Below are 17,463 nucleotides of genomic sequence, written 5' to 3'. Positions count from 1 at the left end.
TATTAACCCAATTTATAATACGAATGTAAAGGAAAGCACCTATTAAATCTCAATCACAAGAATACACCTACCAACCAAAGAGAAATTCTTCCAAAGTCATTAATTTTTTCCTTGACATAAATTAATAAGAGAATTCCTACTACTATTCTCTTAAGAATTAATACTCTTTCTCTCAATTGAATAAATAATTGGTTGAAAATAAAACATTAAATACAAAAAAAATGAATAATAAACCCTAGCAAACTTCTTAAGGAAATTTACCGTAATTATTTGGCAAGTGAGGAGGTTGTTGATATATGAGATAAGTGTCCAAAATGAACCACTGTCCATGGATATCATCTATATATTTCTATAAATACCTATTAAGAAGACCTAGAATTGATGTGAGCTTTTAGGAGAAACTAAATGTCGATGGAGAGAAGAAGTTATGTGGTTGTTTGTGCTGTGTTGTTGTGGATGTCAATTGCATCGGTTGGATCGGCGCAAAAGCTCGATTACAAGCTCGCGCTGAGCAAGAGCTTGCTGTTCTTCGAAGGGCAGCGATCAGGCAAGCTTCCTCCCACCCAACGCATGACTTGGAGGAAGGACTCGGCTCTGCGTGATGGCCATGAGGGTCGTGTAAGTATATGCCGTCTACGATGATCGATCGAAACTACTTGTAATCGATCGATGATCCATTTGTTAATTTGTTTAGGTTGATCTGACGGGGGGATACTACGACGCCGGGGACAACGTGAAGTACAGCTTTCCGATGGCGTTCACGGCGACGATGTTGGCGTGGAGCATCATCGAGTTCGGCGACGGGATGGGAGACGAGAAGGTTCGTGCTGCCGAAGCTCTGAGATGGAACACAGATTTCTTGCTGAAGGCCACGGCCCACTTGCCCAACACGGTCTACGCCATGGTGGGCAACCCCTACAGCGACCACGACTGCTGGGAGAGGCCGGAGGATATGGACACCCCGCGCCCCGTGTACGCCGTCAACACCACTCACCCGGGCTCCGAGGTCGCCGGGGAGATCACCGCCGCGCTCGCTGCTGCATCCATCGCCTTCAGGTCCTCCGACCCTGCGTACGCCCAGCTCTTGCTGTCTAGAGCGAAGCAGGTATTCTTAAAGTTAATGATAGAAAGTGATTAGGGTTTAGTAGTTGACTCAACTTTTGTTTTTAAATATATATATATATATTGTGATAGTATTTTATCGCTATAAAAATGTATATATTTCAAAGAATTTATGATATGGATGAGCTCCAATTAAATTTACTTAATACTTAATTGCATACTTTAACTTTAATCAGAAGAAAAAAATAATTAAGATTCTAGAACAAATTTATATATGCATGTTAATTACTTTGTAAACATTAGATATTTTCCATCTCTATAATTTTGAGTTTTTTAAGTGAATTTTTATTTTTATTTTTCCTTTTTTTATTCAAAATGTTCACATAAATTCTCTTCATTTCATTTCATTTTGCTCTTCATTAACATTAACGCACGCTTAAATACATGTTCTTTTTCTTACTCACATACAAATGTTAGATCTCTGCCTATTTAAATATTTTTAATTAATTAATTTGTTTGTTTTTTTGCAGGCTTATCATTTCGCAAACACCTACCAGGGCTCATACAACGAAAGCATTGGCCACGCAGTCTGCCCATTTTACTGCGATTTCAGTGGCTACCAAGTAATTATATATAATCAATATATAAATTAAGAGATTAAGGGGTTTAGTTTTAATTAATTGCTTTTATTTTTAATAAAATATTTATATATTTATTTAATTATGTTGCAGGATGAGTTAGCTTGGGGAGGAGCATGGTTGAATAAAGCCACCAACAGCCAAAAATACCGAAAATATGTCGATAGAGCCATTCGAAAAATCAAACTCATGGAAGAAATAACTGGGGCTTATTACATCGATACTGAGTTTTCATGGGACAATAAACACGCAGGAACCTACGTCCTCTCGAGCCAGGTATTAATTTATTTTATATATAAATATATATACGGGTTTACTATGCTGCAGAGACAAATTCATGCGCGATCTGTGCATAACTCCCTGACCCATCGCCGCTACCGCCGCCCTCACCGCGCCGTCCAGCCACCACCAGCCGCCGCCTCTCAGCCATAATCGACACGTCGGCCGGTCTCCGGCCGCGATTTAGTCGGAAGCCAACCCGATCGCCATCGACAGCGGCGTGCGCCGTTTCCGACCAAATCGCGGTCGGAGACCGCCCGAGGAAGGACCGATGTCGCACACTGGTCCTTCCTCCGGCCGCGATTTGGCCGGGAAAGTCGTGTGCCACTGCTGGCGTGTTTTTGGCCAAATTGCGTTAGATTCCGGCCACAATCCGGCCGGAATCCGACGTCGGTCGATGCGCCGGTGAGTGGGGCGTCGAATGGGCCCGGTCCGGCGGTCGGCGGTGACCGGACGGCGCGGCGACGACGGCGGGAAGCTGAGGGGGTCGGCTGTGTCGCGCACAGGGGTTGTACAGCGGGGTCGCGCAGAATATCACCTCTATATATATATATATATCAAACCTGCAAAATTAAGGTGCGATTATGAAGAAGAAAATAAAAAAAAAATACAGGCTGGTCAATACAAGACTGAAGCTCAAACCTTTGCGTGCGTGGTATTGCCAGAATCTCCCACCAGGACCATCAAATACACACCAGGTTCATCAATTAATAACTCCTTGTGTTATTAATTATCATTAATAGTGAAACTATTTCTTAATTATAATTAATTAATTAGCCTAGCTAATTTATTTGCAGGTGGGTTGATCTTCAAGACTCAAGCAAGTAACAACCAAGTCACCGGTGCAGTTTCTTTCCTTGCTCTTGTGTATGCGAAGCATCTCACACAAGCCAAGGGAACCATCACTTGCGGCAACACCAAATTTCCCCCTTCAAAGCTTATAGACTTGGCGAAAAGTCAGGTACGTGAGTAATTAATTTATATATGATCATCAATAGATCGATCGATCGATCGATCATGGGTTAATTAATATAATTAATGTACGTATAGGTGGATTACATCTTGGGGCACAACCCATTGAGAATGTCTTACATGGTCGGCTACGGCTCCAAGTTCCCTCAGCACATTCATCACAGGGCCTCCGCCCTTCCGTCCCTGCACTCGCATCCCTCTTTCATTGCATGCAAAGACGGCACTCCTTACTACAGTAGCCCCAAGCCTAATCCGAATGAGCTGACTGGAGCTATTGTTGGAGGACCGAACAATGGAACGGATTACTATGATGATGATCGGAATCGGCCGTCTCAATCTGAGCCCACCACTTATATCAATGCGGCCTTCGTTGGTGTCTTTGCTTACTTCGTTAATCATTAAGCGTGTGTGTGTGCGTGCATTTTGGTCTTTGAGAATTGAATTGCCGAAGCTCGAAATTAATGGAATCATCATTAAGCTATGTGTCTTTTAGAATTAAAATGCTGCGGTCAACTGTAATTTCTCAATTTACTTTCTCACAAATAGCCATAAAATCAACCGTGTAGAACTGCTTGAAATTGAATGTTGCAGTATTTAAACGAATAAAGAAGAGCTAGCTAGCTCCTCAAAAATGACAAACATTCTCCTCCCTTCTCCTCTCTTCTCCTCTCTTCTCTTCTTAAAGTAGCTAGGGTTTAGAGACCTTGGTACAAGGTGTCTTCTTCACCATCTAGCTAACAAGAGTACTCGACGATGACAAGTCATGACTGAACATTTTGCAATGGATGATATCTTATGTTGAGCATAGAGAAACAGGAAAACAAGAGACTTGCATTGTACCACCGATCGATTTCCTAAAATTATAACAATTCGTGTATAAATTTTCGGTGACCGTAAAGATTATTAATTTTGCTTCAAGATACTGCTTACATTCTCATGATAGCCAATGAATGATAACAAAAAGAAGGAAAAAATGTATGAACTACAGGAAAAGAATTTGAATCAGTTTCATGAGAACCACCTCTTCTCCTTTTTCACAGATTTAAGCTGCATTACTAGTTCTTCGCGCTGAGCTTCCACTTGGGCATATTGGAGGCTGATGTGAAGGTACCGTTCTCTCATCTCTTTTAGCTCCGTCTCTAAAGCTGAAATTCTATCAGAGTTGTCATTTACATTCTTGTCGAGAACGTTGGATTGGTCTGCTTGCTTCTCCGAGATTACTCTGTAAACAATTCATAGAAAGTAAGGAATAATTTCGATTCAGGAAGTTGAGTTATGGCTTGCCACTAAATGCATGACTTCGCAGTTTGAATGGAGAATGCACAAGGATACCCTCATCTGCAATTTTGCCCTTTAAATTAGGTCAAGTCGAGGGCTCCATTAGTCATCTGAATTCTGACTGAAGGAAATGAGAGCCATTTATAGATAGAAAACAGACTCAAAATGTGCCCCCACAAATGACTGACCAGTTCATTGCAACATAGTACCCTGGATCCAGGAAGGCACATTTCAGACTACCTTCGACAATAAGATAACGTTTGTTGTGGCATTTGTATGCACTTGGTGTTTTATTTACTCGGGTGGATGAAAGGAGGAAAGAGGTTAGAGAGAAGGTACATGGATGATAGTTTTTGTATGTACAACTTGTTCCTTTGTCTCTCTTCCTCCTCTCTTGTCGTGCTCATCCACTTCGGTAAACAAATGATGAGGGATAACTCGGTGCAGAGACTTGATAAAGAAAACTTCTCAACATGAGTAAATGCTTCTAAAGTCCAAATACTTAAACATGCATACCTTTTAAGTTGCACTTGATCCATTCTATATGCATCCACATCCTCAGTTTCGGCTTCAATTAAAATCTCTGAATCATGATTAACTTCCTGGTACGTCAAAATGATTTTATAATGTCACTCAGATATGATTGATTGCATATAGGATAGAAAAAGAAAAAAATGGTTAAGAAGTATTCACTTTCTCGTCCTTGTTTGATGTTCTTTGCAGCACAAGTTCCTTCTCCACTGTCTCCACTTTATTCATCAAATAATGATTTTCCTGCTCAAGACTTCGAATCTTTATTTCATATTCGCTATTTGTCTGCTTCATGAGATCAAGTTCCTTCTTCAACTCTGGCTCCTGAGCGCATGATGCTGCTTTTAGCGACAGCTCATTTTCTAATAGCAAAACTTTTTCTTGCAACACAACGCTGTTGTGCCTATCCTCTTCACTGTCAGATCTAGCCTTCTGCATGTTGGTCACTCTCTCGGTCAAGGACTCTTTCTCACTCTTCAGTTCTTCATATTCTTTCGATAATGACTTCAACAAACCTTCCAACCTTCGGTTTTCCAATTTTGCATCATCAAAAGTGTTTTTAAGGTCCAAGACAGAATTCTGAAGATGGACTAATTTATTAACTTGAACTTCTGACATGGGAATCCCTTCAACTACTTGAGAAGCTTTATCAATCAATTCTCCATTATTCTCCATATTCCTAAGTTTCTCTTCACTATACTTGACACTGTCAATTGCTTGGTGAATATGCTCTATATCATCCATTAGCATTTCCTCACTCTGCTTTGAAGCATTAAGTAAATCTACTAATCCTGCTATCTTATCCTCAGACTCTTGATGCAAATTCAGCAATTCAGTCTCATACAGTTTTATTTTTGAATTGGCTTCCAGAAGATTCCATTCAAGTTTAGCTTTATCTGAACGTAAGACAGACACCTCATGCACTGCATCTGATGCTATTTTTTCTAGGTCACCATGGTTTGAGGACTTCTGTGCAGTCAGGTTAGCTACCTCCTTCTCAAGATTTTCTACTTCAATTGTTTTCTCTAGTTCAATCTTATTTAGCAAAATGTGTGCTTTCCCTATTCTTTCTCCATGTTCTTTGTGATCTTCAAAAATTTGCTCGAGTTGGGATAGCAGTGATTTCTCCTTTGTTACGGTGTCTGCTTGAATCAAACCAATCTTCAGTTCTAGTAATTCAACTTGCTTATAGAAATCATTTCTCTTTATTGAATTCAATTTTGAGAAGTGTAACCTGTTGATGCAACTCTATCTCCTGCCTCTGCAGTTTTGTATTTGATCTACTCAATAGATCTGACTCCTCTAACACTTCCGATAAGCGTTTTTCTGTCTCTTGTAGCTTTTGTTTTAATTCTGCTTTCTGCAATTCCATTTCCATCTTTTGATGTTCAACTTCATTCTTCAAATCAGCAGCAAGTGAGCTGGTACCTTCTAGGTCCAACTGGATGGATTCTTTCTCCTTTTTTATGTATCTTAGTTGGGCTTCTAAAGCAGATACAAGTTCTGATAGCTCAACATTTTCTTCTTCTAGCTGAGTTACGTGCAACTCTAACTCATTTTTGTTTCTTTCAAGCTCCATTGACGTTCTTTCAAGACACTTATTAGCAGAAGAATGCAATTCTATGCTACCTGTGAGCACTTGCAAATCATGCTCCACATCTTGCAAGTGTTCTGTAGTATCCATACATTCTTTCCGTAGGGAAGCCAAATCTTCCTCCATTCGAGATTTCTCTTCCTGGACTGTGGAAAAAAGATCTTCTAGCTCGCTGTTAGATTGTTGGAGTGTAGCTATCTCTTGTTCCTTCACCAACAATAGAGACTGAAGACCATCTTCGTTAATACCATTGACTCTAATTTTCTTTTCTAGATTTTGAGGCTCATTTGCAGTCTCCTTGCTCAATTCCTTCAACTTGAATATAAGATCTAGGTTTTCATCAGTAAGCTCAGCACAATCCCTCTCTAGATCATTTACTTTAGCTTTAAGGACCTCAATTTCTCGTATTTGATCAGAATGGTTTTCATTCTTCTCCTGATTCTTCACAATGTTGGATAACTTCTCCTCCAGGACAAGAATTTCTTCTTTCTGTGCTAATTCTCTCTCCCATCCAACCTGATTGTGGATAGATTTTCTATTCTTGTTTTGTTCATTTTCATCTATGTGGTTCTGTTTATAAAGGTCGGCTATCTCCAGCCTCTGTTTCTCTATAATTTCTTCTAATTCTTGAAGGACAGAAACAAGCTCAATGTTTGATTCTTGTGTTTTCCTCAACTGTCGAGTTAAATTAGAATTGGTGTCTTTCTGAAACTTTAGCTCATCCTCCAGTTCCTTCTGTGCATGATGAAGCATATCTTCGCTTTTCACAGCTTGACAATCTGAATCTTTCGATGTCGACTTCTGCAGTGCAGCTTTCAGTTGTTCAACTTCTAACCGCAGAAATCACATTCACTGTATGCTGCTGAAAGTTGCCTATCCAGGTTTGCTTGATGCTTAGATTTCTCAGATAGTTCCTTCTTTAAATTCTCAAGATCAGCTTCAACTGCCTAGAATGTCTCTCCCACATCTTAACTTCGTCATTGAGTTCCTCGATCTCTTCAGCAGCCTCAACAAGTTCTTTTGAAGAAACAGATGGCTTTAGTGATGATGCTGTAAATTTATCATTCGATGCTCGTGAGGTCATGTTATGGTGTACTGAGGAACCTGAGGATCTAGAGTTGAAAGATGATGGGTTTGATCTTATAAGTTCATGCATAGGACTTGTACCATTAGTTGCACTAGTCTGGGAACCTGTTGAATCTTGCCTTCTGGCAATATTTCCCCCCACTTATGTTGTTTTGGGGGGAAGAATCTGTCCTTCCAAAAGCTATCCCCTGAATCAGTACTACGATGTGATCCAGATGCTGAGTAGTAGGTATCCTGCAAAATGGACACAAAAAACATTGATTATGAAAAAAAAATCATACAAGAGAGAGAGAGAAGAAATTTTCCACTGACCAAAATGAAACCAGTAGAAAAATATGGCAATAGCCTCAGAGATGTTCAGATGCCGAGAATTAGTCAAGAGCCAACTTTAGAAGGATAAAGAAAGTTATCTTTAGAAGGTGCAGATAATATGACGGGAGCAAGAAACCACCACATCAGGGAAACAATAGAAAGAGGTTTATGACCAATGTATTTACAACTCATGTGAATAAGACTGATGCACGTGTAAGGAGACTAATACAAGTTAAAGTGTTGAAGATGCAACTGTAGGATGTTACCTGATCTGTTTGTTTTCATTTTTTATAGCAAATGGTAAGGAAGACATTGTCTCGAATTATGGAAGTTATTGCCTTTGGGCATGTGAGGTGAAAATATCTTAAGAATTTTGTTTCGTTGACTTTCTTCTTATATCAAGATTGGTGAGTTTCAACATATGAATTACTTGTCAAAAAGCATGATCACTCTTGGAGATTCTCTGAGGACTGATGTAATATTTGATGAATTGGGTGAAGCCAAATTTTTTACCAAGCTTTTGAACAAGTCTACTATAGATCCTAACTCATTTCTAGTAAGAAACCAAACTTATACAACCTGGTCAAAGTCTCATTTGATGTGGAAGTCAAACAAATTAAATGAACATTATTTTCATAGATTGAACTAACTATTCAAGCCTGGAGGGACAAATGTAGGGGTAGAAATTTTCATTCTTCATAATGAAGATATATCAAATAATATATACAAAGCTAACAAGTAAAAGTAACTAGCACCTACAGATAGAGATGCATTTATCTCCTACTTTTGTCCAATATTGCCAAATTAAGTAAAAAAGTAAATGGGAACTTGTAGGAGAAAGCTAATTCTTATGACAACTACAGTAACTACGTGCATGAGAAGCTTACCGTATCCTTGGTTCCTCTGGATAAGTATTGCTCAATTGGTTACTTGGATCTCTAACACTACTATTGAATCTATGGTCAGATGCATCTGGCTTGTTATCCAAAAAATCAATACTATCTTGATGTTCAGAATGAAGATGGGTTTCTTGCCAAGATTGTGTGACTCTATAGCAAATAAACAAGTTAGCAATAGTATAGGAAGAGACATTCGCATAATCTGGATTTCAAGCCAAAGAACAATTGAACCTTAATTTTGATTTTGGGGTAGAACAATGAATCTTAACCTGCAGAAATATAGGAAAAAAGAACAGTATTGTCATTGTCAATGGTTTACACACAAACAACCTTGGCTTCAGATATCACAGTCATTGACTTTGTGTGACTTGAAGAAGGGAAGAAAGGAAAATAAGCTTTAAAAAAACAACGACACAAAGTAGGAGCAAACATTTAAGTATACAAATGGCATCTAGTAGCTCTGGGACAACTAAAATTGCTATAAATAAACACAAGAATAAGTTTCCATGTTTCTTCTTGAAATTGTTCATGTTAAAAAATAAATAAATAAATAGACAAATGTTACAGTTAGTTGACAGGTCAAGATATCAAATAAGCATCAGAATCAATTTTCTCATACTATTATTTTATGGAGTAGATGTGAAGATTCTTGGACAAGTTTTTAAGCGAGTCAAGTGTTTGTGCTTATATCTCATTGTACACTTTTAGTCTAAGAGGTGCATCACGTGTACTTCAAATTATAATTATTGACCTCATTGCAGATCTTGCTCTGGTAGAAACAGATGGGTAAAGAAATACAATTAGTAGTCCATCAAGCTTAAGACTCATAGGTGACTTAAAATGGACACACACTAGTGCAAGTGTTAATAGAATTATTATAAGCAATTTGTCATTTGGAAAAAAGGAGAATTACCCGTCTTGGTTCTTTGTCTTGTTATTTGTTCAGTTTGTTTACTAGAGTTCACATAGTAGTGAAAGGTTTTACAACTGTGAGCCTGAGCTAAGATTAGTAGCAGTTGTAAGACTGGGTTAAGTTCAGTGGCATTTAAATGTTCCCCAGAGGACGTAAGTTGTAAGGTGGCTGCTGTTAAGGAATTGTCTTGGCAATCACTTAGAAGTTTTTGGAAAAGTAAGTAGATGAGGTCAGGGCTCCAACTGTTATCTCGTATCACAACTAGCATCACTTATGAATCCTTCATTTCCCTTTCAAGTTTGAGTAAGAAGACTCAGAAACTATTTTGGAAACAAGAGGATTTCCAATCCTAATAGAAAGAGGGAAAATGGTATTTCAAGTACTAGTCGTACGAACAACCTCAAGGGGAACTTTCATACTTTTGAGATCTAGTATCCGACTGGCTTACTTTTTTTTGGTAGAAATATAATGAAGGAATTATAAAAGATTTTGGTTCTGCAAACTTCTTTTTAGGTGAAGGAATCAAATATGTGGGAGGTAGTTAAAACACTTCTCATTTGTTCTTGCATTAATTTTATAATCAACTTTTTCTACATTTATATTCTTTTACAACAATTAAATTGTATAAATTTTCTATATTCTATTTATTATTCTATTTTCTATTTTTGAATGCATTTGATTTTATGTGCAATGCATGAAGAATGTAAATGACTGTTTTGGATGATTTCTGAAATGGTATGAACTATGAAGTAGTTCTTAAGGAAGGATATGAAGTAATAGAAAAGAGGAGTGTTAATGCAAGATCAGTTCCTACAACCATATTATTTATTTACAAAGAAGTTTGACAAGTGGACTGCTCAACACTTAAAATGAGCAAAGCTAACGAATCTTGGAAATAGACATACAACCAGTGCTTAAGTTTTGCTATTGATCTAAGAATTGAGTGGCCAAAAAATCAGTCAATCACCCTCAGCATAGTATGATATCCACACATTTTTGCAGTCCATTCAAAAGTATTGTTGTATTTCCATGATATATATCAGTTATTGTCTGACAAAATTGAGGAGCTATGAATGTTCTTGTATTCCCAAGGGAAACTAATTCTGCAGTGTTTGTAACATAATAAAATCATGAAAACTTAGGCCAAGTCATTTTACCTGTAAAGTAGTGCCAGCATCACACTTCTTTAAAGGAAGGAAGAGAAGACCAGAATCTTCTTTACCCAAATAATCTGCTAGTCTTAAGATGACCTCGCCAAGAACAGCAGGTCGAGAAGAAGCCTGCACAAGAAGTTAGTCTGAAAAAATGAGTTCTCAAACTTAGTCACTGAAAGATTGGGTGCAGTATTTCCTAAAGATCTTAAGATAATCCATGTATATTGACAAAATAAACTGTGTAGGGAAACATTATACAATTAGTGAGTCAGACCAGTGAAACAACAATCTTAAATTGGCATTTTTCAAGATCTTGGGATGCATCAGCTTGAGACACCCACAGAGTCTCTGCTTCGGTCCATTGGCAATTCCCACTTCGTACTGTAGCTTTGCCAGTTTTAGCAAGGACTTTCCCAGACTCCATTAAGATTATGGAGAGCATGAGCCGGTCCCATCCTCTAGGTACCTGTATGATTAAAATGTAACAATATACATGATTTCCCAAAGCTAAAATGTTTTGAAGAACAAAGAAACACATTTATAAATTTCTTTTTTCTAATTAGTCAGAATTTTATCGAAAATGCTCAACTTATATAATGAAGGACAGATGAAAGTATGGGAAATCATCATAGAAAAAAATATAGAGAAATCTTGCATATTAGAACTAACATATGCATGCAGTTACTTGACAATTCTAATTCAAAGATAAGCTGGTTTCATGATATAGATGCTCAAGTTTCTTAAGCTCCATATAGACAGTAAACTGTATACGGCACAAAATTATGGCAATATAATTACTTCAGTAATTTGTTTGCATAACAAGCAATACAATTGAGTTTAGATTATTAAGTTAAAAAATATGAGCATAATGAAAGAGAAAAGGTATGATTAAGAAGACAACCAAAAGAGTTCATATGTTAGAACTACTGGAAATCAACAGCCATGGCCTACTAATTAAGCCACTTAACCACTAGCCTGTGGTAGGACACAAACAACTCCAAGTTTTGAACATCACCGCTGCAACTATATTCATATAAAATAAAACAATTAGTTATATAGATGGCCCTTCACCTATCGTTTAAAACTCAAACAACTCAAACAGGTTGTTATATTTTTTGTTTCAATTGAGTCCTTAAACTTGCAATATATACTAAACAATTCCATCCCATTGGTACACTTAAAACACAAGAAACAGGTTGCTGGGTGACCATCTAATCAGCTCCCGTCACCATGATCATCGTGTTAGTATGAACATCCACATGCCTCATGAAGTTATTTGGAGAACATACTTATACTTGCTGTTAAGTGCATGCGCATTACTTTCATGATTCATTGAAAAAACGTCCTATTTGAAATATGGGTGATGGTACAGTGACGTTTGTGTAACCAAATCTAAAAAAACAAGGTTTGAGCTAACTTTCCATTCAATTAAAAATTCTAGCAATACTTCGATTACTTAATTTGAACCGTTCGTGTGCACTTTCAATTGAAAAAAAAAACTTTAATACCAGAATTTTACGGACTTCTCAATTCATTAAGGCAAGGCCAAGTACTACGTAATCCAACCAAATACTTCGGTTTTGGGACTATAGATGTTACTAAATCTTCCAATAGCTACTGTAACATTTCACATAAGACGAATTATTGAGCCGTTTAAGAAGATGGAGATCACAAATTTTGTCGCAAATGAAGCAGATCAAGGAGTGAGAGGAGAACAGGAAGAGGACCTTGATAGCCTGCAGACTGGAGAACTTGAACTGGACCTTCTCCTCGAGTCGGTCGGACCTGTGACGATGCAACTTAAACATCTCCTCCCTTCTCTTACTTCGCCTCAGATCGCACCCCAAGGGCCCTCGGCTCGATCAAGGATGAGATCTAACTCGGGGAAGGAAGCACGAACGGATCGCCCTCGCTCGCCTTGTGTGGTGGCAGAGCGGGCGACCAAGAAGCAAAGCGACGACCAGTTTCCTTGTTCCTTTCTCTGTTGCCTTCTTCTTGCGAGTTCCGATCTCCATTATCTCTCAAACGTTCGGTTCGCTGTCATAATCCTCGTTGATTAATTAAGGGTTTTAATAATTAAATGCGGAAGTATCAAAGGATTAATGGCAGCTTAGGATGCCGTTAGCAGCTGCACAGAGGATCCGCTCCAGGAACGCTTCGATTTGACTTCATGTCTTGTTATGGATCCCCGTGAGGGAGTAACGCCAGTTCTGCAGAGGTGGGTAAGGCGATCAACTGGAGACGTCAGCAGCTCGTGATTGGAATTGCACAATGAACCGTGAAGCCAGTTTGCAGCGTTGACTCTTTTTGTTTCTTTATAATGTTTACGCGCACTTGGGTTAATTCCTTTGGAATTTTTTAGGAGCTTTTCCTGAAAATGTTTCGGAAAATCAAAGCCCGAGTCGGTTGTTTGATTGTTTCGCAGAATATTTTTTTTAAGTTCTTTAAAAATTTTAATAATTAACAGAAAATTATGGTCAAGATTTGTTCTGCCTAGATAACGTCAATATTCAAGCTATCAGTCAAGATTATATCATCTCAATCTTTACCGACTCTCTGAGTACTCGGACTTGTAAACAAGAATTGAACAAGCAAATTAGCTAGGTGCCAGAGATTTCCACCAGGTCACTCTGACACTCAAGTCAACAAAGAGCCGAGAAGAAGAAGAAAGATCGGTTCAAATTAGCAGAGTATGGAGAGCTTTGTCATGCCTAAGGGGAGCTTTTATACTCACCTACAAGGGCAGTGTGATTGATCCGAGGTAGGCGGATGTTGTACCTTGAGGGGATAAGTTCTGTAAATTGCTGACAAGTGCGCTGATATGACGATATCTAGGAGATCAAATTTGTCATCTTGTAGCCACCTCCTCCTCTAGCCGTGTGGATTATTCTCGTCTTTTAGTCATGAGTAGGAACAGAAGAGGATCTAGGGAGTCATGTCTGACAGTCTAGTAACCGCTTTGACTTGCCAGTAGGGTTCACACGTTTGATTGTCTTCTAATGTTGAGATTGTCTTCTAGTGCTAAAGGTAGCGGAAAAAGGGAGGAGTCATGCCTGAGTTAGAGTCTGGTAGAAGATCTAGTAGGGGGTTTGGGTCGGCCAGGGCCAAGTAGAGTGAACGATCAGTGCTAAGCTGAAGGAGTGAAGGTGGCTTGAGCTGACAAAGTGGCCGACGAGCCGAGCTGTACTGAACCGATAGAGTGGTAGGATGACCGAGTTGTACTAAGCCGATAGAGTGGTAGGATGGCCAAGTTGTACTGAGTCGATAGAATGGCAGGATGGCCGAGCAATCGGAACAACCTTCGGGTTGGTTGGAAGATCTCTGGGACCTGGGCCGAGTCGGTGGGAGTTGGGTCGGACGCGGCTGAGGTTAGGTCGGCCGATCAAAGGGGGCTGGACCTTTGACCATTTCTTGCCACATCATATTGACTTTTGACTTTTTCTACCATGCAAAACCACCCAGGATCCGTCGTATCAAGATGCATACACATGAATAATTTAAGTAATATTTTAATGCTTAATTAAAATTAATACGGATTGTATACAATGGCTTAATCAGAATTTTCAATTACCTAAACTAATTAGTAGGACTAAATTTGATTATTTAAATTTTTTAAATTTTAATTTAACATATTAAATTAAAAATTATTGGGCTTCACTGGGCTCCAGCCCAGTGCAGCCCACCACTGGCTACGCCAGTGATTGTATATATTCACACGCTTCAGAATGATGGAGATTGGGCTCCTCAACACACGCCTCGCCGGAGAACCCACACCAATTGCTCCTCGATCACCGGCGACGACAAGTCTCGGTGGATCCGACGGCTCAGTCAATCTGACTTCTCCAGATATATTACGCAAGTCATAAGAAGAAAGTAAGAAGAAGAGTTTGACGTGTCGCTCTTTAATGCAAGGTGGGTTTTTACTGTCACACATCGTGAGATTTCTACGGACGCATCAAAGAACCTCGAAAATCTTTATGATAATATTATTATAATTAAATTACATAGTATTATATCAAAATATTTTTTAAGAACCGAGTTAAAAATAATTATACTTATCAGAATCGCTTTATTTTAATTAGAATCAATTAAATCATAGCAGTTATTATAATTATATATAGTAATTATAGATAATAGTGTTGAGCTATTTTAATGTTAATCTTATTTTTATAAAGGTTATACAAAGTTTAAAATGAGATTTTAATAGTATTTAATGAATTTTGCAGCCGATTATAAAATCATGATAAGTTATGAGCGAGCCGATCAATTATCATTTATATATCATCTTACATTAATTAACCAAGTAGATAATTAAAATATTTTTAAAAGTTTTGTTATTTCACCTCTAAGTATCATTGATAGTTGGATAAATCAGAATGAGAGTTTAAAACCTTAAAAACATTATCAAGTAACCTTAAGGATCATTATTAAATTTTAAAATTTGAAAGCAAGATGAAATTTGAATCGTTCACATCTAAAGCAAATTTGATTAATTATTATCATCTCTTATCTATCAATGATTGAATAATTTGAGTGGTAATTTAGAGGATAAATAAGAAATTTGGATACTATTAAACGGAAATACCAAATCAAAGACCGAATGTTGCTATTTGGATACTATTAATGATCCTCATATATCGCCAAATCGAAGGAAAATACCTAATGAAAGTTATCAATAGTTGAATAATTCAACGAACGCGGATTAGTTGCTATAAATAATCATCTCTTCTGTAAATTTTCCACAAGGACAAGGAGTGACGTTCAATTACTGCACCAATGGCGTCCATCTTTTTCTTCTTTCTCTTTGTTTCTTTTCTCTGTCCGACGGCGGGGCGGCCTGCGACGAAGAGCTTAAAGCTTACATTGTTCACGTCGAAGTTCCGCCGGAAGTTTCGGCATATGATTCTGGAGACTACTACTCCTTCCTTCTGGCCGGAACATTGGAGATCGAAGAAGATGATGCGGCGTCACGGGTCATACACTCCTACCGGAATGTTATGACCGGCTTCTCGGCGATGTTGACGGAGAGGGAGGTGGCGGCCATGTCGAAGGTCGACTGGTTCGTGCGCGCCGTTCCGAGCTTGGTTTACCGTCCGTTGACCACCCACACGCCCCTGTTCTTGGGACTCCGCCACCGCACCCACAGCGTGTGGAACGCAACCAACATGGGGGAAGGCGTCATCATAGGCGTCCTCGACACCGGAGTCACCCCCGGCCACCCTTCGTATAGTGACCGCGGCATGCCGCCTCCTCCATCCAAGTGGAAGGGCCGCTGCGACTTGGGGAAGCAGTTCTGCAACAATAAGCTCATCGGCGCCCGGTCCTTCGTCAACTATAAGGGGTCCGGGACCGGATCGACAGATTCGCCTATCGATAAGGACGGCCACGGCAGTCAGACGTCCAGCACCGCTGCCGGAGCATTCGTGAAGCGCGCTAACGTGTACGGGCTGGCCAGGGGATTGGCAGCCGGGATGGCCCCCCTCGCGCGTCTCGCCATTTATAAGGTTTGCTCGAACGACGAGTGTCAGGGGCACGACAGAACCCGCTGGCATGGACGCCGCAGTGGAGGACGGTGTCGATGTGCTCTCACTCTCGCTCGGTGGTGACTCTGTTCCATCTACCTCGACCCAGTTGCGATCGGCGGTTTTAACGCCATGAGCAGGGAGTCTTCGTCAGCTGCTCGGCGGGCAACTCGGGGCCGTTTAATTTCAGCGTATCCAATGACGCGCCGTGGTTACTCACGGTGGCGGCCAGCACTATGGACCGTGAGTTCTCGGCCACCGTAAAGCTCGGCGACGGCAGCGAGTTCAGCGGCGAGAGCATCTACCAGCCGCAGGGATTCTCATCGAGAAGTATCCTCTCGTGTTCCCCGGCGGCGCTGCCACTTTTTGTCTCGATGGTTCCCTTGACGGTATCGACGTGAAGGGAAAGATTGTGCTCTGCGACCGCGGCATCAACGGGCGGATCGAGAAGGCAAATCGTCAAGCAAGCGGCGGCGCCGGCATGGTGCTCGTCAATGGACCGCAATATGCGACAGCACCATCGCCGACGTTCACGCGCTGCCGGCGTCGCACATTCCCTACGCCTATGGACTTAAGATCAAGGCTTACATCAACTCCTCCTCTAACCCGATGGCAACCATTATCTTCAACGGCACCGTTACCCATGTGCCCCGCTCTCCGGCGACAACTTCCTCTTCCCGCGGGCCCAGCCAGATCACGCCGGGGATCCTCAAGCCCGACATCACCGGCCCGGGTGTCAGCGTCCTCGCCGGTCTGGAACACGCAAAAATTCAACGTCATCTCCGGCACCTCCATGTCCTGCCCCCACCTCTCCGGCGTCGCCGCCCTTATCAAGAAAGTCCATCCCGATTGGTCGCCTGCCGCCATCAAATCCGCCATAATGACGACCGCCTATGTGAATGACAACACCAACAACCCCATCTCTGACGAGAGGAACCTTCCTGCCAACCTTTTCGCGGTCGGCGCCGGCCACGTCAAGCCGCTAAAGGTCCTCGACCCAGGGCTTGTCTACGACATCTCTCCGGAGGATTATTATTCTTACCTCTGCGGCCTCGGCTACAGTGACGCCGACGTCCGTATCATCGTCCACCGCAAAATCAACTGCTCGTCAATCAAGAGCATTCCTGAAGGAGAGCTCAACTATCCTTCCATCACCGTTCGATTGCCGGCGAACCAGACAAGGACGGTGACCTTCACGAGAACGGTGACCAACGTCGGCGAGG

The 17,463-nt window shown here is 40.5% G+C and overlaps 2 protein-coding genes and 1 pseudogene across 2 annotated transcripts; 2 read left to right on the top strand and 1 right to left on the bottom strand.

The window, feature by feature from the left end:
* The first annotated feature begins 405 nt into the window (after window positions 1-405).
* On the top strand, window positions 406-3,353 carry LOC141847427 (endoglucanase 8-like). Its single transcript, XM_074735472.1, has 7 exons — window positions 406-618; window positions 695-1,105; window positions 1,593-1,685; window positions 1,794-1,976; window positions 2,593-2,677; window positions 2,777-2,940; window positions 3,030-3,353. Exons 1-7 carry the CDS (start codon window positions 406-408, stop codon window positions 3,351-3,353), a joined length of 1,473 nt encoding a protein of 490 aa, XP_074591573.1.
* A 606-nt stretch (window positions 3,354-3,959) lies between these two features.
* Window positions 3,960-12,733, bottom strand: LOC141847021 (uncharacterized). The gene is made up of 8 exons (XM_074735015.1): window positions 12,599-12,733; window positions 10,993-11,184; window positions 10,722-10,844; window positions 7,560-7,674; window positions 5,995-7,184; window positions 4,923-5,945; window positions 4,746-4,831; window positions 3,960-4,173 (listed from the first exon to the last, which is right to left on the bottom strand). The coding sequence occupies exons 1-8, from the start codon at window positions 12,731-12,733 to the stop codon at window positions 3,960-3,962; spliced, it is 3,078 nt and encodes a 1,025-aa protein (XP_074591116.1).
* Window positions 12,734-13,995: 1,262 nt separating this feature from the next.
* LOC141847020 (subtilisin-like protease 4) overlaps window positions 13,996-17,463 on the top strand; it is a 3,771-nt pseudogene continuing 303 nt past the window's right edge.

Source organism: Curcuma longa, chromosome 16 (assembly GCF_044706935.1).
Source record: "Curcuma longa cultivar G26 ecotype Majalengka, Jawa Barat chromosome 16, ITB_CL_G26_1.1, whole genome shotgun sequence".
In the NCBI taxonomy this organism is placed as follows: Eukaryota; Viridiplantae; Streptophyta; class Magnoliopsida; order Zingiberales; family Zingiberaceae; genus Curcuma; species Curcuma longa.
The sequence above is the reverse complement of the archived record's forward strand: the minus strand, read 5'-3'. Positions and strand labels throughout refer to the sequence as shown.

What these genes read in the sequence shown, in the direction of transcription:
- LOC141847427 (XM_074735472.1), top strand. Translation starts at nt 406, where the DNA reads ATGTCGATGGAGAGAAGAAGTTATGTGGTTGTTTGTGCTGTGTTGTTG. An exon ending in GTGATGGCCATGAGGGTCGT is followed by an intron (nt 619 to 694) that starts GTAAGTATATGC and finishes TAATTTGTTTAG; the next exon opens with GTTGATCTGACGGGGGGATA. An exon ending in TAGACTTGGCGAAAAGTCAG is followed by an intron (nt 2,941 to 3,029) that starts GTACGTGAGTAA and finishes ATGTACGTATAG; the next exon opens with GTGGATTACATCTTGGGGCA.
- LOC141847021 (XM_074735015.1), bottom strand. Translation starts at nt 12,733, where the DNA reads ATGGAGATCGGAACTCGCAAGAAGAAGGCAACAGAGAAAGGAACAAGG. An exon ending in ATGCTGGCACTACTTTACAG is followed by an intron (nt 7,675 to 10,721) that starts GTAAAATGACTT and finishes TCCATTTTGCAG; the next exon opens with GATACCTACTACTCAGCATC. An exon ending in GATCAAGTGCAACTTAAAAG is followed by an intron (nt 4,174 to 4,745) that starts GTATGCATGTTT and finishes AATTGTTTACAG; the next exon opens with AGTAATCTCGGAGAAGCAAG.